The 15,754-nt window shown below is 31.1% G+C and overlaps 1 protein-coding gene across 4 annotated transcripts in view; it reads left to right on the forward strand.

The window, feature by feature from the left end:
* The window catches only part of LOC118192435 (SKA complex subunit 1-like), an 86,971-nt gene that overhangs the window by 42,793 nt on the left and 28,424 nt on the right, over positions 1-15,754 (forward strand). For 2 of the 4 annotated variants that reach the window (XM_085816671.1, XM_085816672.1), the window contains 3 exons: positions 6,279-6,332; positions 6,461-6,568; positions 14,887-15,056. In XM_085816671.1, the coding sequence (XP_085672797.1) occupies positions 6,279-6,332; positions 6,461-6,568; positions 14,887-15,056 (332 nt within the window). The remainder of the gene's footprint in view (positions 1-6,278; positions 6,333-6,460; positions 6,569-14,886; positions 15,057-15,754) is intronic. The other 2 variants (XM_085816673.1, XM_085816675.1) reach the window with 1 other exon arrangement.

Here is a 15,754-nt window from a genome sequence, read left to right on the forward strand (position 1 = left end):
AAATTAGCATTTACTCTTTGTTTCTTAGGAGATAATTAAAATGAATATTAATTAAAATATAGATACATATGTAGCCTTTTGTTAACTTCTTTCTTATTAGATTATTATACTAATTCCCATACTGATAAAAATCAGGTCATACCTTCGGTCAATTGAATATCACTGAATGGCATATCAGTGAAGTCGATATACCCTGGTGGTTCTCGAAGATTCTATTCTCTGTTTCAGCTAAATAAAGCTTCTGTTATTTCCTTCACGTACACACACACAAGGAATATATGGCCCCGTTTCACGCACAAAGTCCTTAACAAAGGCCCATCAGCGGCCGAGCGATAAAAGCCGCTGAACACTGGTAGTTTATTCTGGGATTCGATCTTGGCGAAAGGGCTCTTTGCATAGACGTTTTCGAGGTTTTCCTCATATGTAACGTGCATACCAGCCAGTTCCCTTTAAAACGTCTTCCATGAAGCGTCCCTCCCTTTCGGTGTAGTGCCTAATATTTTACTGAAAGACTGAATGAATTTTTGGCATGAGCTTTTTTTTAATTAAAAATGAAATTGTCATCACTATGGTAAATAACGAGAAATGCTATTTTAATAATGTTTGTAATTTCAGTATTCCTCACTTTCTTGTGCATAATGAAAATACGAACTAAATTTCTGCAGAAGTGACCTGCATAACAACATCAATATTTTAGCAAGATTATTTTCTGTTTATAACACTTCCAGTCTTTATTTGCATGTATCAATAAAAGTGGGAATATTTGGATTACGACCAAGGCACAAAGGGCTATCTGCCCAAGGGAGAAGGAGTTTCATGGAAGAATTTTTAAGGGAAATTGGTTGGTAATGATGACACATATTCATATATACTCTTAACTTGGCAACATATTCATATATACTCTTACTTGGCAACATATTTACACGGTTTGGCTTAATTTTGAGGGAGTTATCGCTATTTTTGTGATTTTTCCTTAATTTATGATAACCAGTGTATTTCCATGTTTCAAAATCATTTGTATAATTGAGGAGCTTCAATCAGACTTGATTTGCAAAATGATGTATTTTAAAAATGCTGTTTAAAGAAAGTGATTTAACTCAATTTTATAAATATCTTTTGGAAGATAAAAAAGTGCTCAAATTTTAATCATATGAATGGGGATGGGAGTTACTTATAAGTGTGAAAAGACATTTTTGAAAATGAAGTAAGTAAAATTGCAATTCAGATCATTATTAACAGATGACTATTTGCAAAAACTTGAATGGTAAGAATTACTAATTTCAACTACAGTATGATGAAATATTATCTTAAAAACGAGTAGATTCTTTGCATTAGAAATTTTAGTGTATTTAATAATCATGCTTTTAGTATATAAATGGAAATCTTTTACTCATTTTTTATAAGTGTTAGTAAAATGTTTATAAATATTATGTAAAAGTATTACTTCATAATAAAAAAAATTAAAAAAACATTTTTTTTTTTGCTTCATGAGAAAATTACCCATTCATAGCTTCATGTTTTTGCTATTTCGCCTTCAGAGCCTAAAATTTTTACGATCTGGCTCTTTCTAAAATAAAGTTTGCCAAACCCTAATCTGAACAATCAAGCATAATTCAAGTATCAAGTTTCAAACTTTCATCTTAGTCAGAGCAGATAACAAATCTTAATTATTATTATTTAGGCAAGCATGCTAAGAAATTGTAGATATAGTTAATTGGATGCATCTTATATTAAGCTCAATTGTTGCAGGTGATGGCAGACACAATCACCAATCATCACATTCTAACAGAAAAGAGAATTAAGCATTGATTATATCCATCATCATCCACCAATAACTTTTCTTGAATAACTGAACCATCTTCATTGTTATCATTTTAGAACTTTCACGTGGGTTCACTTCCAATTTTAGAAGTGTCTAAAAAATAACTGCATGGGTTATTCCTATTTATTTAGATTGTGCATTCATCACATCATTCTTGTTTTTAGTTTTATTTCAGGTTCTTTAGTGTGATATATAAGGCATTTTTCTAAAGCTTGGGAACATTAATTTTTTTTCCATCTGTAAACTAATTAGTGGTAAATATTTCTTAATTGTATACCATTTCGGATTATGAAAATTTTTATAATAGACATTTACTTTCGTAAAACGGTTGTAACCTCTCATCATTATTCATGCAACTAATATATGCATTAGTTTAAGAATAAAAATGAGCATTATTGCCACTGCATATTAAGGTACATGATTCACTCACATTTAACTTAAAATTGTTTGAATCATTGTAAGCAAATAATTTTAATTCTAGTTAATTTTGTTCTTTGAGCCTTCTTTTCTACAATTTCTTTCTGAGTCTCTCTCTCTAAAAAAAAAAGGTTTCTTCCTCCCCTCTAGGTAAAGTGAAAGTTTCTTACTGTTCGTTAGGTAAAATGCAAGTTACTATTTACTTCATTTTCATTAATGCAATGAAATTTAATAAAGCTGTGGACTATACTATGCATTTCATCAGAATAATTAAATGTTGAATTATGTACACATATAAAATAATGAAACCGATCCATATATAAAAGCGTTTAATTGCCTAAAGCTGGATTTTTGAAACACAGGCATTTAACACTATTATTAAAATTCCCCCCTGATAACATGCTGTAATTTTTTTTTCTAATTTACATTGTGGTTTCTAAATTAATATTTTTATTTACTTTATAGGTCAAGATTGCTTTATATTACGATAATTGTAGTCTGATTTGAAATAATTTTCAAGTAAAAATTTCCGTTTTGGGAGATATTTCTTGCAAATAATATATTCATGTATTCTTGTATTTTGTGCATTTTTTATTTTTGCAATTTTTTATGACATTAAATCCTTATCCATGGTAATTATTTATAATGCAATCCATCAACAGTGATATGATAACAAATAAGAGTAATATTTTTTATGAACAGGTCAGTTTTGTGTATTCTCATCTTCAGGTTGCTATACAGTACAAAGTCTGAGATTCGGACATCCAATATCAAGATTGATCTAAAATCCGAACCTCAAAGCCACAAACTTTTTTTTTTTTTTTTTTGTATGCTTTACCCATGCACATTTGATTTTTCCTCCTATAATAAAAATGTGGAGAGTCCCAATTCTTAATTTCATTTCGGCACGAAATAAAATACCTTGCTATTGAAGAAGCAATCATTTAAGCATAAATTTAGGAGAACAATAATTTGGCTCCGTAGCTGTGCATTTGCTTGACATACATCTCAAACCAAAACATTCTACATAGGAACATCATTGATTATATACCTACTAATATTTTATATCCCTGACGCTGACCTAGTGAATCATTATTTATTATATTTTGCTTTCATCACTGCATGTTTTTCAATACATGATAACTTGAGTAATGACTCATGCAATGATGTCTAAACTCTTTTTATATATATTAGTAATTGAATAACAAGATTATGGCAACCTTTTATGCTGACATTACGCTTGGTGATGTTTACAATTAAATGCGCAAAGAAATGTTGATGGCGAAAAATTCAACAAAAATTTCTTTTCATAAGCTAAAAATAGATTTTGTTAATGAAACTCAGAGACCAAAAGATTACATTTAGTGCTATTTGAATTAAGAATAACTGATATGTTATTCACATAAACCAAGGATGAACAAACTATGGCCTGCTGGCCCCTGGATAGAATTTTAATTTGCCGGTCTGATGCAAATTAAAAGAAATATATATTATATATCTATCTTCTTTTCTACATTGTTTAAATATTATGTTTTTTTTTTTTTTTTTTTTTCCAAAGGACTGATTATCTTTTTACTTTCTCTATTTTTGTTCTACAAAACATAAATTGACGGAAATAGCAAGCACAGACAGCTTTCTATCGGTAAAGTGTTAATAGCGGAAGTTCTTTGTTAGTTATAGCTGTAGATTGGCACCAACAAGCGTTATCTTTTTCTCATGGAGCAGACATATAGGAATCCAATTATAAGTGAATTAGACCTCTTAGAAAAACTTAATTTAATTATCTTAACTGGAAACTTAATCTGTTTGCTGGGCAGCTAGCTAGTCTCATTTCTTGAGGATAATTCAATACCTAGCCAATAATGTATAGTGAACACAAGTAAGCTAGGCTAAAATAATACTTTACTGATTCTAAAGAATTTCACTTAATATAGCAGATTGCACTGTTTCTTAATCTTCTAATTTAATCCAGCTTATTATTTGCAGACTGTTATTAGAGCAATTTTATAAAAATTAAGCTTGAACTTTCGATTATGTCGAAAAGAGATTCCAATTCTGGAGCTGCCAAAGCATCTACATCGATGTCCATTAAACAAAAAGTGGAATTGCTGCAAAAAATGAATAAAGGCATATCCGTCTCAAAATTATGCGAGGAGTATGGCATTGTAAAATCAACTGTATATGACATAAGAAAAAGGAACATTTTGAATTTATTTGTGGATTCCATCACTTGCTTACTTGCAATGAATAACAGAAAAAGTGTTCGTTATGCTAAAAGTGACGATCCTGACAAAGAGATGATTGAATGGGTCAGACAGCGTCGCAGCGAGGGTGTGCCATTGACGGGTCCAATGCTAATGGCTCAAGCCAAAATATTTCATGAAGGAATGAACCTAAACACTGAGTGCACATATTTAACAGGTTGGTTAACCAAATTTAAAAATAGCCATGGTATAAGACAATTAAAAATTTCAGGGGAAAAAGCTTCATCTTATTCTGAAGCTGCTGAACAATTTTCAGATGAGTTCAATGAATTCAGATGAAAAAGCTTCAGCTGATACTGAAGCTGCTGAACAATTTGCAGATGAATTCGTTGAACTCATCGCTAGTTAACAATTATCTCCAGAACAAATTTACAACGCTAATGAAACTGGTCTTTTCTAGCAATAGTACCGCAGAATACCTTGGCAACCTTTACAGAAAAGGCTCCAACTGGTTCAAAGATTCCAAAGCGAGATCAACAATTTTAGCGTGCACAAATGCTGCAGGAATGCACAAGTGCAAACTTTTCGTAATCGGGAATCATGCATGACCTCGAGCATTTAAAATAGTAATGATTTTCTGTGTTATATATCATGCAAATAAAAGAACATGGATGACAGAAGCATTAATGAATGATTGGTTTGAAAATCATTTTATACCTGAGGCTCGATAACATATGAATTCAGTTGGTTTACTTGATGATGCAAAAATTGTCCTGATTGTAGACAACTGTTCGGATCATACTTCACTTAGTTTTAGTGAAAGATAATGTATCCGTATTATTCTTTCCTCCATATTGTACATACATCATTCAGCCTATGGATATCGGAATAGTGGTCGGGCTGAAATGCAAATATAAAGTAGTATTTGTAAAATCCATGTTAAATTTCTTGAACAGTGCCAAGTAAAGAAAACATGTCTTGCAAGACTATTCAAGAATTTTTGAAATATTTTAGCATAAAATCTGCTGTGTGGAGCATCGCAAGATTGTGGGAGGATGTGTCTCCAGATACTTAAAGAAATGCTTGGAATAATTTATGACCAGCTACCGTATTTCATGGTGAGGATGATGAAGATGATAGTCGCAAATTTGAAGGTTTCGGATATTGCAAACCAAAAGCAAAGTATTCCAATTAATGGATTTTGTAAACAAATGTGGAGTAGCGGTAATAAATGAAGATGATATAACAGAGTTTTTCATTGTGATGACTATGCCCCAATCATCAATCAATTAACTGATGGTGAAATCTGTAGTATGGTTCTAGATCATGAAAATACTGCTATCGAAAGTGAAGAAAGTGACAGAAAGGTTATTGAAAATGAAAAAATTTTGATTGCAAGTCAGTCAGAGTTCTGGACATAGCAATTACAGGACTTGAACAATGGAACTTTGTAACTGAACAGGAAATTATGTCTGTTTATAGAATTAAAGAGAAAGTATTAGGCAAAACAAAACAACTTATGTTGAAAGAAATGTTTAATAAAGTAAAATAAATATTAAACTTTTTTTTGTAAAATTTTCGATCATAAATGCTCTTTATTTCATAAATCTCAATTTCATATTTTTAATTGTATAATTTCTGCATGCCATCTTACTAGATTTAAATTGATGATCTAGTATCTGGAAAAATACCAAATCCAAAATTGCAGAAGTCCCGATGAGTCTGGATCTTGGACTTTGTATTGTATTCAGTTTCTAATGAGCAATTTGTAACATATTTGTTCATTTTATAACTATTTTTAATTAAAAAATTATAACACAGCTTTTCTTTTTAAGGAGTGGTTATTTGCAAGATGATGTGGGCCAAGTACAATTCAAGTCACTACTTTTGTATGGTTATATTTGTATAATTATGAGTAAAAATACTTTTTAATATCTGTTTGATTCTAAAATATAAACATATTATATATTAGTTTATTGAATCATACAATATGTATTTGTTGACAATTTTTCTACAGGGAAACTCAAAATTCCATAAAGAGTGTTGTGCCTACTGTAGAGAAGAAAAGTAAGATTCCTACAAGGATGCAATATTTGACTCTAAAAGAATTTGAATCAGTTCCAAAGTATGTATTTAGTGTTTACATGTTAATTTTATTAAAAAAACTGTCATTTTATAAATTTTTAATAGTTACAATGTATAAATCAAAATTATAATGTAAATTGGCAATAGTCCCCCTTTGTTCTAAAAGTAGTAATAACTATTTCTGGACTGCACCATTTCCAGATCAATTCATATCAAATGACTTGCATAATATTAATGACGTAGCTAATTCAGAATTTAACCGAAAATGAAGCTGCCATATTGGATAACTACACACTTTGCTTTCACCTCTGTTCTAAGGTGCATTGCTGTTATTTCCCTGTTGCAACAATATCAGAAATGTAAATGATTCTTGAATAGGCACTTTTAGAGTGTAAAGCGAATTGTGGCTGCAAATGTCAATTAAAATAAAAGATGAATATTTTAATCTGCCTTGGTTGCCAAGATTGCTGTTCATTACAGATTCAATATTCTGTATTCTATACTATCCATATAATGCTACATCTACTATTGCTATCTATGTTACATTTAAGTCTATTGTTTCATCACAATGTCTGCCTTATTACAATGAATGAAATGCCATATTTCACCATCTACATCAACTGTTTCAACAACATCATTTATTAAGTCTAAGACTGCTTCGTTACATACATACTTACACACACAAATATATATACAGTCAAAAGTCACTAATTCGGACACCCATAATCCGGATCTCAAAGCTACAGACTTTCTGCGCATGCGTCGCGTTGACCTTTACGGCTGCGAATATGCATGTGCACATGTGCGTTTAATGTATAACGGACGATATAAGCTAAGCTAAAATTATCTAATTCAGTTAATGTTGCAGATTGCATTGTTCCTTAATCTTCGAATTGGATCCGGCTTATTATTTTTTGCAAACTGTTAGAGCAATTTTATAAAAGTAAGCTTGAACTTTCGATTATGTCAAATAGAATTTCCGATATATAATTACTAATATATAAAGGATCTACAAAGCGAAAGTATGTTTCGAAGTCCATTAAACAAGAAGTGGAATTGCTGCAAAAAATGGATAAAGGCATATTCTTTGTTTCTCTAACCATTCCGAAATCTGTTTATCAAATTCACGCTGCTCTGCGGCGGGGTGGGGGTGGGGGAATGCTGCAGCACGCAATGAATTGGAAGTTCATCTGTCAGAACTATCCTTATCTTCAGGGCAGATGTTTTATTTTATTTGGCTTATAATTCCTTACTAAATGTAGTATTTCATCTTGATGTACTCCGTCTTTGATATGATTTAAATCAAATTCCTCTTCATTATAATTCGCTTCTGATAGTGAAGAAAGTGCCACAGAGGTTATTGAAAACGAAAAAATTTCGATTGACAAATTAGTCGGTATTCTCGACACAGCAATTATAGGACTTAAACAGCGGAACTTTGTAACTGAACAAGAAATTATGTCTGTTTATAGAATTAAAGAGAAAGTATTATCACATAAAACGAAGCAACTTATCATAATTGTTCTTTATTTCATAAATTACCATTTCATATTTTTAATTTTATAATTTCTGCATGCCATCTTACCAGATTTAAACTGATGATCTATAATCCAGAAAAATCGATAATCCGGAATCGCCGAAGTCTCGACGAGTCCGAATTAACGACTTTTGACTGTATATGTAAGATATAAAATATCTATCTTTCAAATAATAAATTAATAATAACTTTTTAACTTCCGTTTTCATCCTAAAAATAACAAAGCAATAATCTTTATAAGTAACTGCCAGTGCAGCCCTTAACCACTGATGATATAAATCGGTCAGTTTTAAGTAGATTTGCTCAACAGATGGAAATGTTTGTATTAGAGAAAGCTTTGGGGTCTTTTAGTTTTCTGCAAAATAAGAAAGTTAGAAATGTAACAATAACAGTTAAAAAAAAAAAAAAAAAAAAAAAACTTTTAATTTTACTATTATACATATTATGATGTTAAATTTTGAAAATTTTGAAAATAGTTGTGATTATTCAAAATACGTAATGTATGTGCAAAATTTTTACAACTGTGATATTGTATGTAAAGCTCTGCAAAGGCTTCCCTGAAAAAAATCTAATAATGTGAACTCTAAAATATCATCAAAGTTTATATTTTGCAATTATGTAAATAATTATTTTGTTCAAAATTTCAAGATTTGTATTTTAAAAATTATTTCTCTTCATTTACTAATGCTGAAGAAATAAATAAGCCTAAACAGATTGTAACATCTTTGAACATTTTTAATAAGAGAGATTAACTTAAGTATTGCTTCGTACAGCAGAGAAAAAGGAAGAAGTAAGAATAGTATATATATACATAACAAACAGTTACATCATCACCGCGCGGATAAATGCCAACGGCGCATGCAGCAGGAGAAGCGCTCTTGAGCTAAACGTCGTATTATAATTTATGATACAACAATGCCCCTTTCAGTGTTTGGCGGCTGAAAAAAAAAATGTAAACATTAATCATTTACAGTTATTCCAATTAATTTACATCACTTAGAATGTTTCGAAGCAGATTAAAATGTTTTTGTCAGTACATCTGCAGGCATTTTCTCTGTTGGCATGTATTTAACATCTATTTCATTTCTTTCATAAATTTCACGTATGAAATGATGTCTAATATCTATGTGTTTAGTGCCTTAGTGGTAAACAGAGTTTTTCACAAGCTTCTGTGCACCTTGATTTATCACAATATATAATGGTTGAATAATCATCATTAAAATTTAATTCTTTAAGAAAACGACGTAAATAAACTGCTTCTTTGACACTTTCTGAAAGACTGATGTACTCTGCTTCAGTACTTGATAATGCAACACTTTGTTGCTTTCGTGATTCCCATGTTATTGGATTTCCAGCAAGTTTGAATAGGTAACCTGTATATGATTTTCTCAGATGCATCAGATGCCCAGTTGGCGTCGGTATATCCAATAAGTGCTTTTCCTGTCTTTCGAAATTTTAAACAATAATATTTGTTCCTTATCAAAGAATGCGCTTTGCAGCCAACCAGTGCAATTTTCCAGGATTGTTATTAAATTGGCTCAGGTGACTGACGGTGTATGTAATATCCGGTCTAATAAACACAGAAAGATACATAAGTGAAGCAATTAGATGGTGATAAGGTACATTGTCCGTTTCTTCCTTTTTAGTTTCACAAGGACACATTTCTTTACTTAATTTTAGACTAAAATCTAAAGGAGTTAGTTGCTACTGGATTTAATATGCAAGATGCAAAACTACTTGTTTTGCATCTTGCATGTTAAACTTTCGTAGAATGTTATCAACATATTTCTGCTGAGATAAACTAATAGAATTATTATTTGCATCTTGATTAAATTCTATTCCAAGACAATAATGAAGTTTGCCTAAATCATTAACATGAAATTCTTTAGAAAGATAATCTTTAAGTTCAGCATATAAATCACAGCTATTTGTTGTTATTATTAAGTCATCCACATATAAAATTAGAACCAACTCACCTTAAGATGTTTTCATCCTGTATATACACTTATCTGATTGTAATGGTTGTAATCCAAAGTTTTTCAGTTTTTTGTCTTAATTTTTTATACCACTGTCGTCCACTTTGTTTCAAACCATAAAGAGACTTTTGCAAAGCATAAACATAATCAGGATTATTTTGGTCTTCAAAACTTTTAGCTTGTTCCATAAAAATTTCTTCTTTTAAATCTCTGTTAACATAAGCCATAACAAAATCTAGTTGATATAAAATAAGGTCTTGTTCAGCACTGTATGCAATCACAGTTCTTATTGAGCTTGCTCTGGCTATTGGAGCAAAGGTCTCATTGAAATCAATTCCAGGTTCCTGTGCAAATCCTCTAGCAACCACTCGAGCTTTTCTCTTTTGAACTGTTCCATCTGCATTATATTTCATTCTAAGAACCCAGCGACATCCTATTACCTTTTTGTTCTGTGGTCACTTTTTTTCCCATGCACCATTTTTAACAAGTGCTTCATACTCACTTTGCATAGCCTTATGCTATTCTTCAGCATTACTTCCATTTAATGCTTCTTCTAATGTCGGATTTGTATCTTTTTCAGCAATTTGTGCTTCTTCCCTTTTTATATTTATGTTGCGGTACTCCTTTTTTGGTCTTCCTAGCTTCCCAGTCTTGATTTTCTTTGGTTGACCTGGCCCCCTTTTAATCTGCATTTCAGGTATTGCTTCAGAATCAGAATCTACCTTATCAGATGATGCAGCAGATGCTTCTGCCATATTTGAGGGGCCTTTTGTTATTTCATCAGCCAATATTTGCTTTACATTCAAAGGTTCTTCCTTATTTTTATCAGGAATATTTTCGAGAAATAAAACTTCTAAATATTTATCATGATTAGTACAGTTTTCAAATTCATCAATGAATCTAACATCTCAGCTTATTATGATTTTTCTGGAATTTTTATTCGACAGCTTGTATGTTTTCGATCCATTTGAGTATCCAACAATGATATGTTTTCTTGATCGAGGATCAAATTTCCCTTTAAACCTTTTATTAAGTACGAAACATTTCTGTCTGAATACTTTGAAGTGAGATACGGTTGGCTTGATGCCAAAAAATAACTCATATGGTGTTTTGTTTATTCCCAGGCTTCGATTCATTAATATAAACAGCACACTTCAAGGCTTCAGCCCAAAAGGATTGGAGAAGATTACTTTCTAGTAACAAACATCTGGCCATTTCAGTTAAAGTGCAATTCATGCATTTAGCTATTGAATTCTGTTGCAGAGTCATAGGAGCAGAGAATTCTCGTTTAATTCCACATTCTTGAATATATTTGTTAAATTCTTCTCCGCGATATTTGAGACCGTTATCAGTTCGAAGATTTTTATTTTCTTTTCTAGATGATTTTCAACCGCAACTTTATATTTAATGAATGCATTTTTCACTTCGTCTTTAGTTTAAAAAAAACTGACTTCTACATAATGCGATCTGTTTTCTATGAAGGTAATAAAATAACATGAACCAGTATGGGATGGGGCTCTCATAGGTCCGCACAAATCTGAGTGAATCAAGTTCAGTAATTCATCACTTTGAAATTTTGATTCTTTTTGAAAAGGTTGCACAGTTTGTTTACCTTGGATACAGACTTTGCAGTCTTTTAGAGATTCAGTGTTATTAAAATTTAAATTTCTAACCATGTTATCAGACTTAAGTTTTTCGAAATCAAACTCATTTATATGACCTAGTTTAAGACGCCACTTTACAAAATCATTTACCTGTGCTATTGTAGCTGTTTCAGTGCTTGGATATATATAATAAAGATCATCATGACGAATAGCCTGCACTAGTGTAGATCCATTTGGCTCTATTATTTTAGCATGTCATTCTGTAAAAATCACTAAACGATTATTTGTGGTAGCTTTAGATGTTGACAGCAAACTACACTTTAATTCCAGAACACATACACAGTTCTGAGAGTAAGTTTAATTGTCTTATTTCCGCTAGGTACTGTTATAAGGACAGTTCCAATTCCTGTAATTTTTGCTGTTTTTGTCAACTGCTAGCTTTATGGTTGAATTCATTCAAGGGTGAAATTCTGAAAATAACCTTCTGTCATTGCACATGTGAGATGTACAGCCACTATCTAAGCACCATGGGGAGGTCTTCTGATAAGCATTGTTTATTGCTAAACTTATCTGCTATTCATAATTAGAAGCTATCATAGAACCTTGATTTCCCTTAATTGATTGCACATATTTTCTGTCAGCTATTTTCTTCCTGCAATCAGATGCCTTGTGCCAAATTTTTGAACAGTAATTACACTTAAAGTTTCAATAATTTTTTTCAGCAGGAAAATTTTTGTTTGAATTTACCTTCCATTTTTCTTTTTTCTTTCTTTCTTTCTTTTTTTTTTTTTTGTCTGTTCTTGATTTCTTTTTTCTTTTTTTAGTATAGTATGCATTCTGTGAATCTTGAGACGTTTTCCCTTTTCTTGCTTCCCATTCTTCTAGCATTTTGATTTCAAAGATTCAGGACTAGGTAAATGATCTCTTGATTCGATGGCACATCTAAAATTTTCAAGTTTTCTTGAATACTATAGAGCAGAAGAATCGATAATAAATCATCAGCTATGGCAAATTCCATTTGTTTAAGCTTATGAACTATATTGAAGAAATTGTTCAGATGTTCAGACATCATTTCGTTTTCCGCCATTTTTCTAAACAAAAGCTGTTTTAACAAGGTAGCCTTGTTCGCAGGTCCTTTAGATTCATATACGGATTTGAGTTTATTCCACACAATGCTTTAAATGACCCAAATCACTAGGATTAATAGCAAGAATTATATCTGCATGAGCATTTTGATCAGCGTGGAGCCATTTCTTTCTGTCTTCGGTTCCTTCAGCAGGTTTTAGCTCTTTACCGGTTACATAATCCCAATGGTTGTTTCTAATCAATACAGCTTTTATTTGTAATTTCCATCTGTCAAAATTATCTTTTTTGAGCTCTTCTATAGTAGTCAAATGCGACATAATATAATACAGTCTCTCACAGCCCAAAACAAGATTGAGCGATATAAAAATAGGCTTAACTGAACGCTGACCAGTTCTTACCATTGATTAAGATTAACAGTTCTTGCACCGGATTAGCCTTAAAAGTTCAAGGCTCGAAATTAATGTTACCATTACCAATAATATGACATATACTATATATAATAATAAATTGGTAATGGTGAGAGGTCAGAACTGTAAAGATATAACTGTCAGTTAGGTTTACATTTTTGTGTACTGGTGCAAAATAAAGTTTTTATGATAATTTTTATGTGTATATTATATTTCCTTGCATATTTCCTCCCCTTTTCATTAATTTTATTGTCTAAAAATCGAGAGTGGAAGATTTTATGAGTAATTTAACTTCAAAAGGACATGGTTATGTAATGAACAAAACAAATGAAAAGGAGCTGTGTATAAACTACCGTTAACTATCACAATATTATTTCTTTATAAGAAACTTGCATTCTAATAAGAATACATAATAATATTAACATTACAATGTATAATAAAGTTAAGGTATCTTGATTTCTACTTCCTTGTAACTGGAATCTGAGCTATTATTGTTGTCTCTCTTATTCCTTAGGCCTCAGAATCCATAAATAATTAGAGAAGGTGAATGAGCAGTTGACTTAACAAATCGTAGATCATGTGAGCGTGTCTTTGTTTTGCTATGATTAGTCAATTCTTGTATTAGACTGGCATTAAGTTCAAAAGTTGCAATGGAAAGGTTTGGCATGAAATTCAGATGTAGTTTAGTAGAAGTAGTATTTATCTTTGTTAGTAAGATAAAAACAATCACTATGTGAATAAATCCATTTTAATCCTTTGGCTATTGCAAGATTAAGCAATACTTTCTTCCCAAATATGTACAATATCTGTCAGTTGCAAGCCTGTAATGCAAGCTTATTCGTTTATGCCCATTGCAGTGTGTAACTGGAATGCGAGCTGAGCTTATTCATGTTAATCAGAGGGTTAAAATTTAGGAAACTCATTCTATGAATGCACTGAGGAAGGTTAAAATTATGCGAATATGTTAAAAATTTTCAGAACCTGTAAGTAAAACGCTAGGGGGGAAATATATGAGGAAACATGGTATTTATTATATAAAGTGTTTATTTATTACATTAGTTAAAGTAGAACCAAAACCTATGTAAATAAATAAATATATATATACACACACATGTATTACTGTTTAATCACTTAAAAGCTGGAAGGTTGAAACTGCATCACCAAAGATTTGGTAATAGAACATATAGGAGTCTTTGTGTGGAGTGTGGAGGATTTTTTACTGAAGGTCCTTGATAATGAAGGAATAATAATAATAATAATAATAATAATAATAAAAGATGCTAAAAGCTGTCTGTTTGCCTTAATTTATCATTTGTGTCATTTGGAAGGTTTGATATACAACATGATGATTGTTCCATTTTTCTCCTAGCATACAATTTTTGATTGATGATCAAAACATTCTGTAAAACTGCATTAATATTGTTTTGTAATTTAAATCATATGTTTCCTTAGTCATTGCATAAAACAAAAGTTGAAAGATACTTTTGCTGTCTGGCCCATGCCATAAAAATGAAAATTCTGTACAGAAATATCTGTAGACTTTGATAATTGAAAAAGTAAAAACAGATCTTTTGTAAAATTTATGTAGTTTTAAGTAAACTTTTGAAAAAATGAGTATACCTATATTTTTGTGTATTTTAAAAACACGATTTTCAGACACATTTTCTGAACTGTTCTAAATGTGTGAAATTATTTAAAATTATTTTTAATTAAAAAAATGAATTTTTGTAAATTTTAATAATTTTTAGATACATGAAAGGAAGAATTCGATATGACCAAATAAACAAGTTTGTAGATGCCTTTAATGATACCATCACTGCAAAATACAAGCTCCTTTCTCTGCCTCGCAAAGAATTAAAGCAAGCTCAGTATAAAATGTGCCAGGCTTTGAAACAACAAGAAAATGATGAAACTAAAGGTAAGTTATGAATTTGATTTATGACGACTAGTGTAACTTCCTGACTATTATATGCAGTATTTTATTTAAATATGCACTTATTAGGTTCATTAAAATTTCTTATTCATAAAATCATGTAAAAACAATTTAGTCATTTTAAAAATGTATATACAGACAGGGTTGTCATGGGGCCTGAAAATCTGGGAAAAGTTGCAGAGTTCTAAAATTGACCAAAAAAGTCAGGGAAAAGTCAGAAAATTTAAATATTGCAGTCAAAATCTGGAAACTGGAAATTTCATAGGGCAATCCCCCTAAAATAGTGATTTTCAGGACAGTATTGAAAGCTATCACTTTCTTGGCAAATTGTGTATCTTGTGAGCGTCATTCAGGCAGCTAGTATAGAGCCAGTTTTTGCAGCACCAATCAAATTGTCTTTCAGAAAGGCAAAGCAAGTTCCCAGCATTTTTGGTATCCAGTAACCTTCAGAATCCAGAAATTCATAGAAAGTAGATAGACAATATAAGCTATATGTAATTGGCAAATTTTTGTTTTTTCAAATGGTATCATAATTAATTAACTCTCAGCACAGCCAACACGCACTATGTACATAGACTGGGATTTTCTTAAAACACACCTGAAAAACCTGTAAAAGTCTGGATTTCATTCTCCTGTTTGAGTGGCAACTGTAACAGGGTAAGTTAAACTAAATGGTAGATTTC

The sequence above is a fragment of the Stegodyphus dumicola genome, chromosome 5 (assembly GCF_044657685.1).
Source record: "Stegodyphus dumicola isolate Sdum_Otavi_A_Nest chromosome 5, ASM4465768v1".
NCBI classification, from domain to species: Eukaryota; Metazoa; Arthropoda; class Arachnida; order Araneae; family Eresidae; genus Stegodyphus; species Stegodyphus dumicola.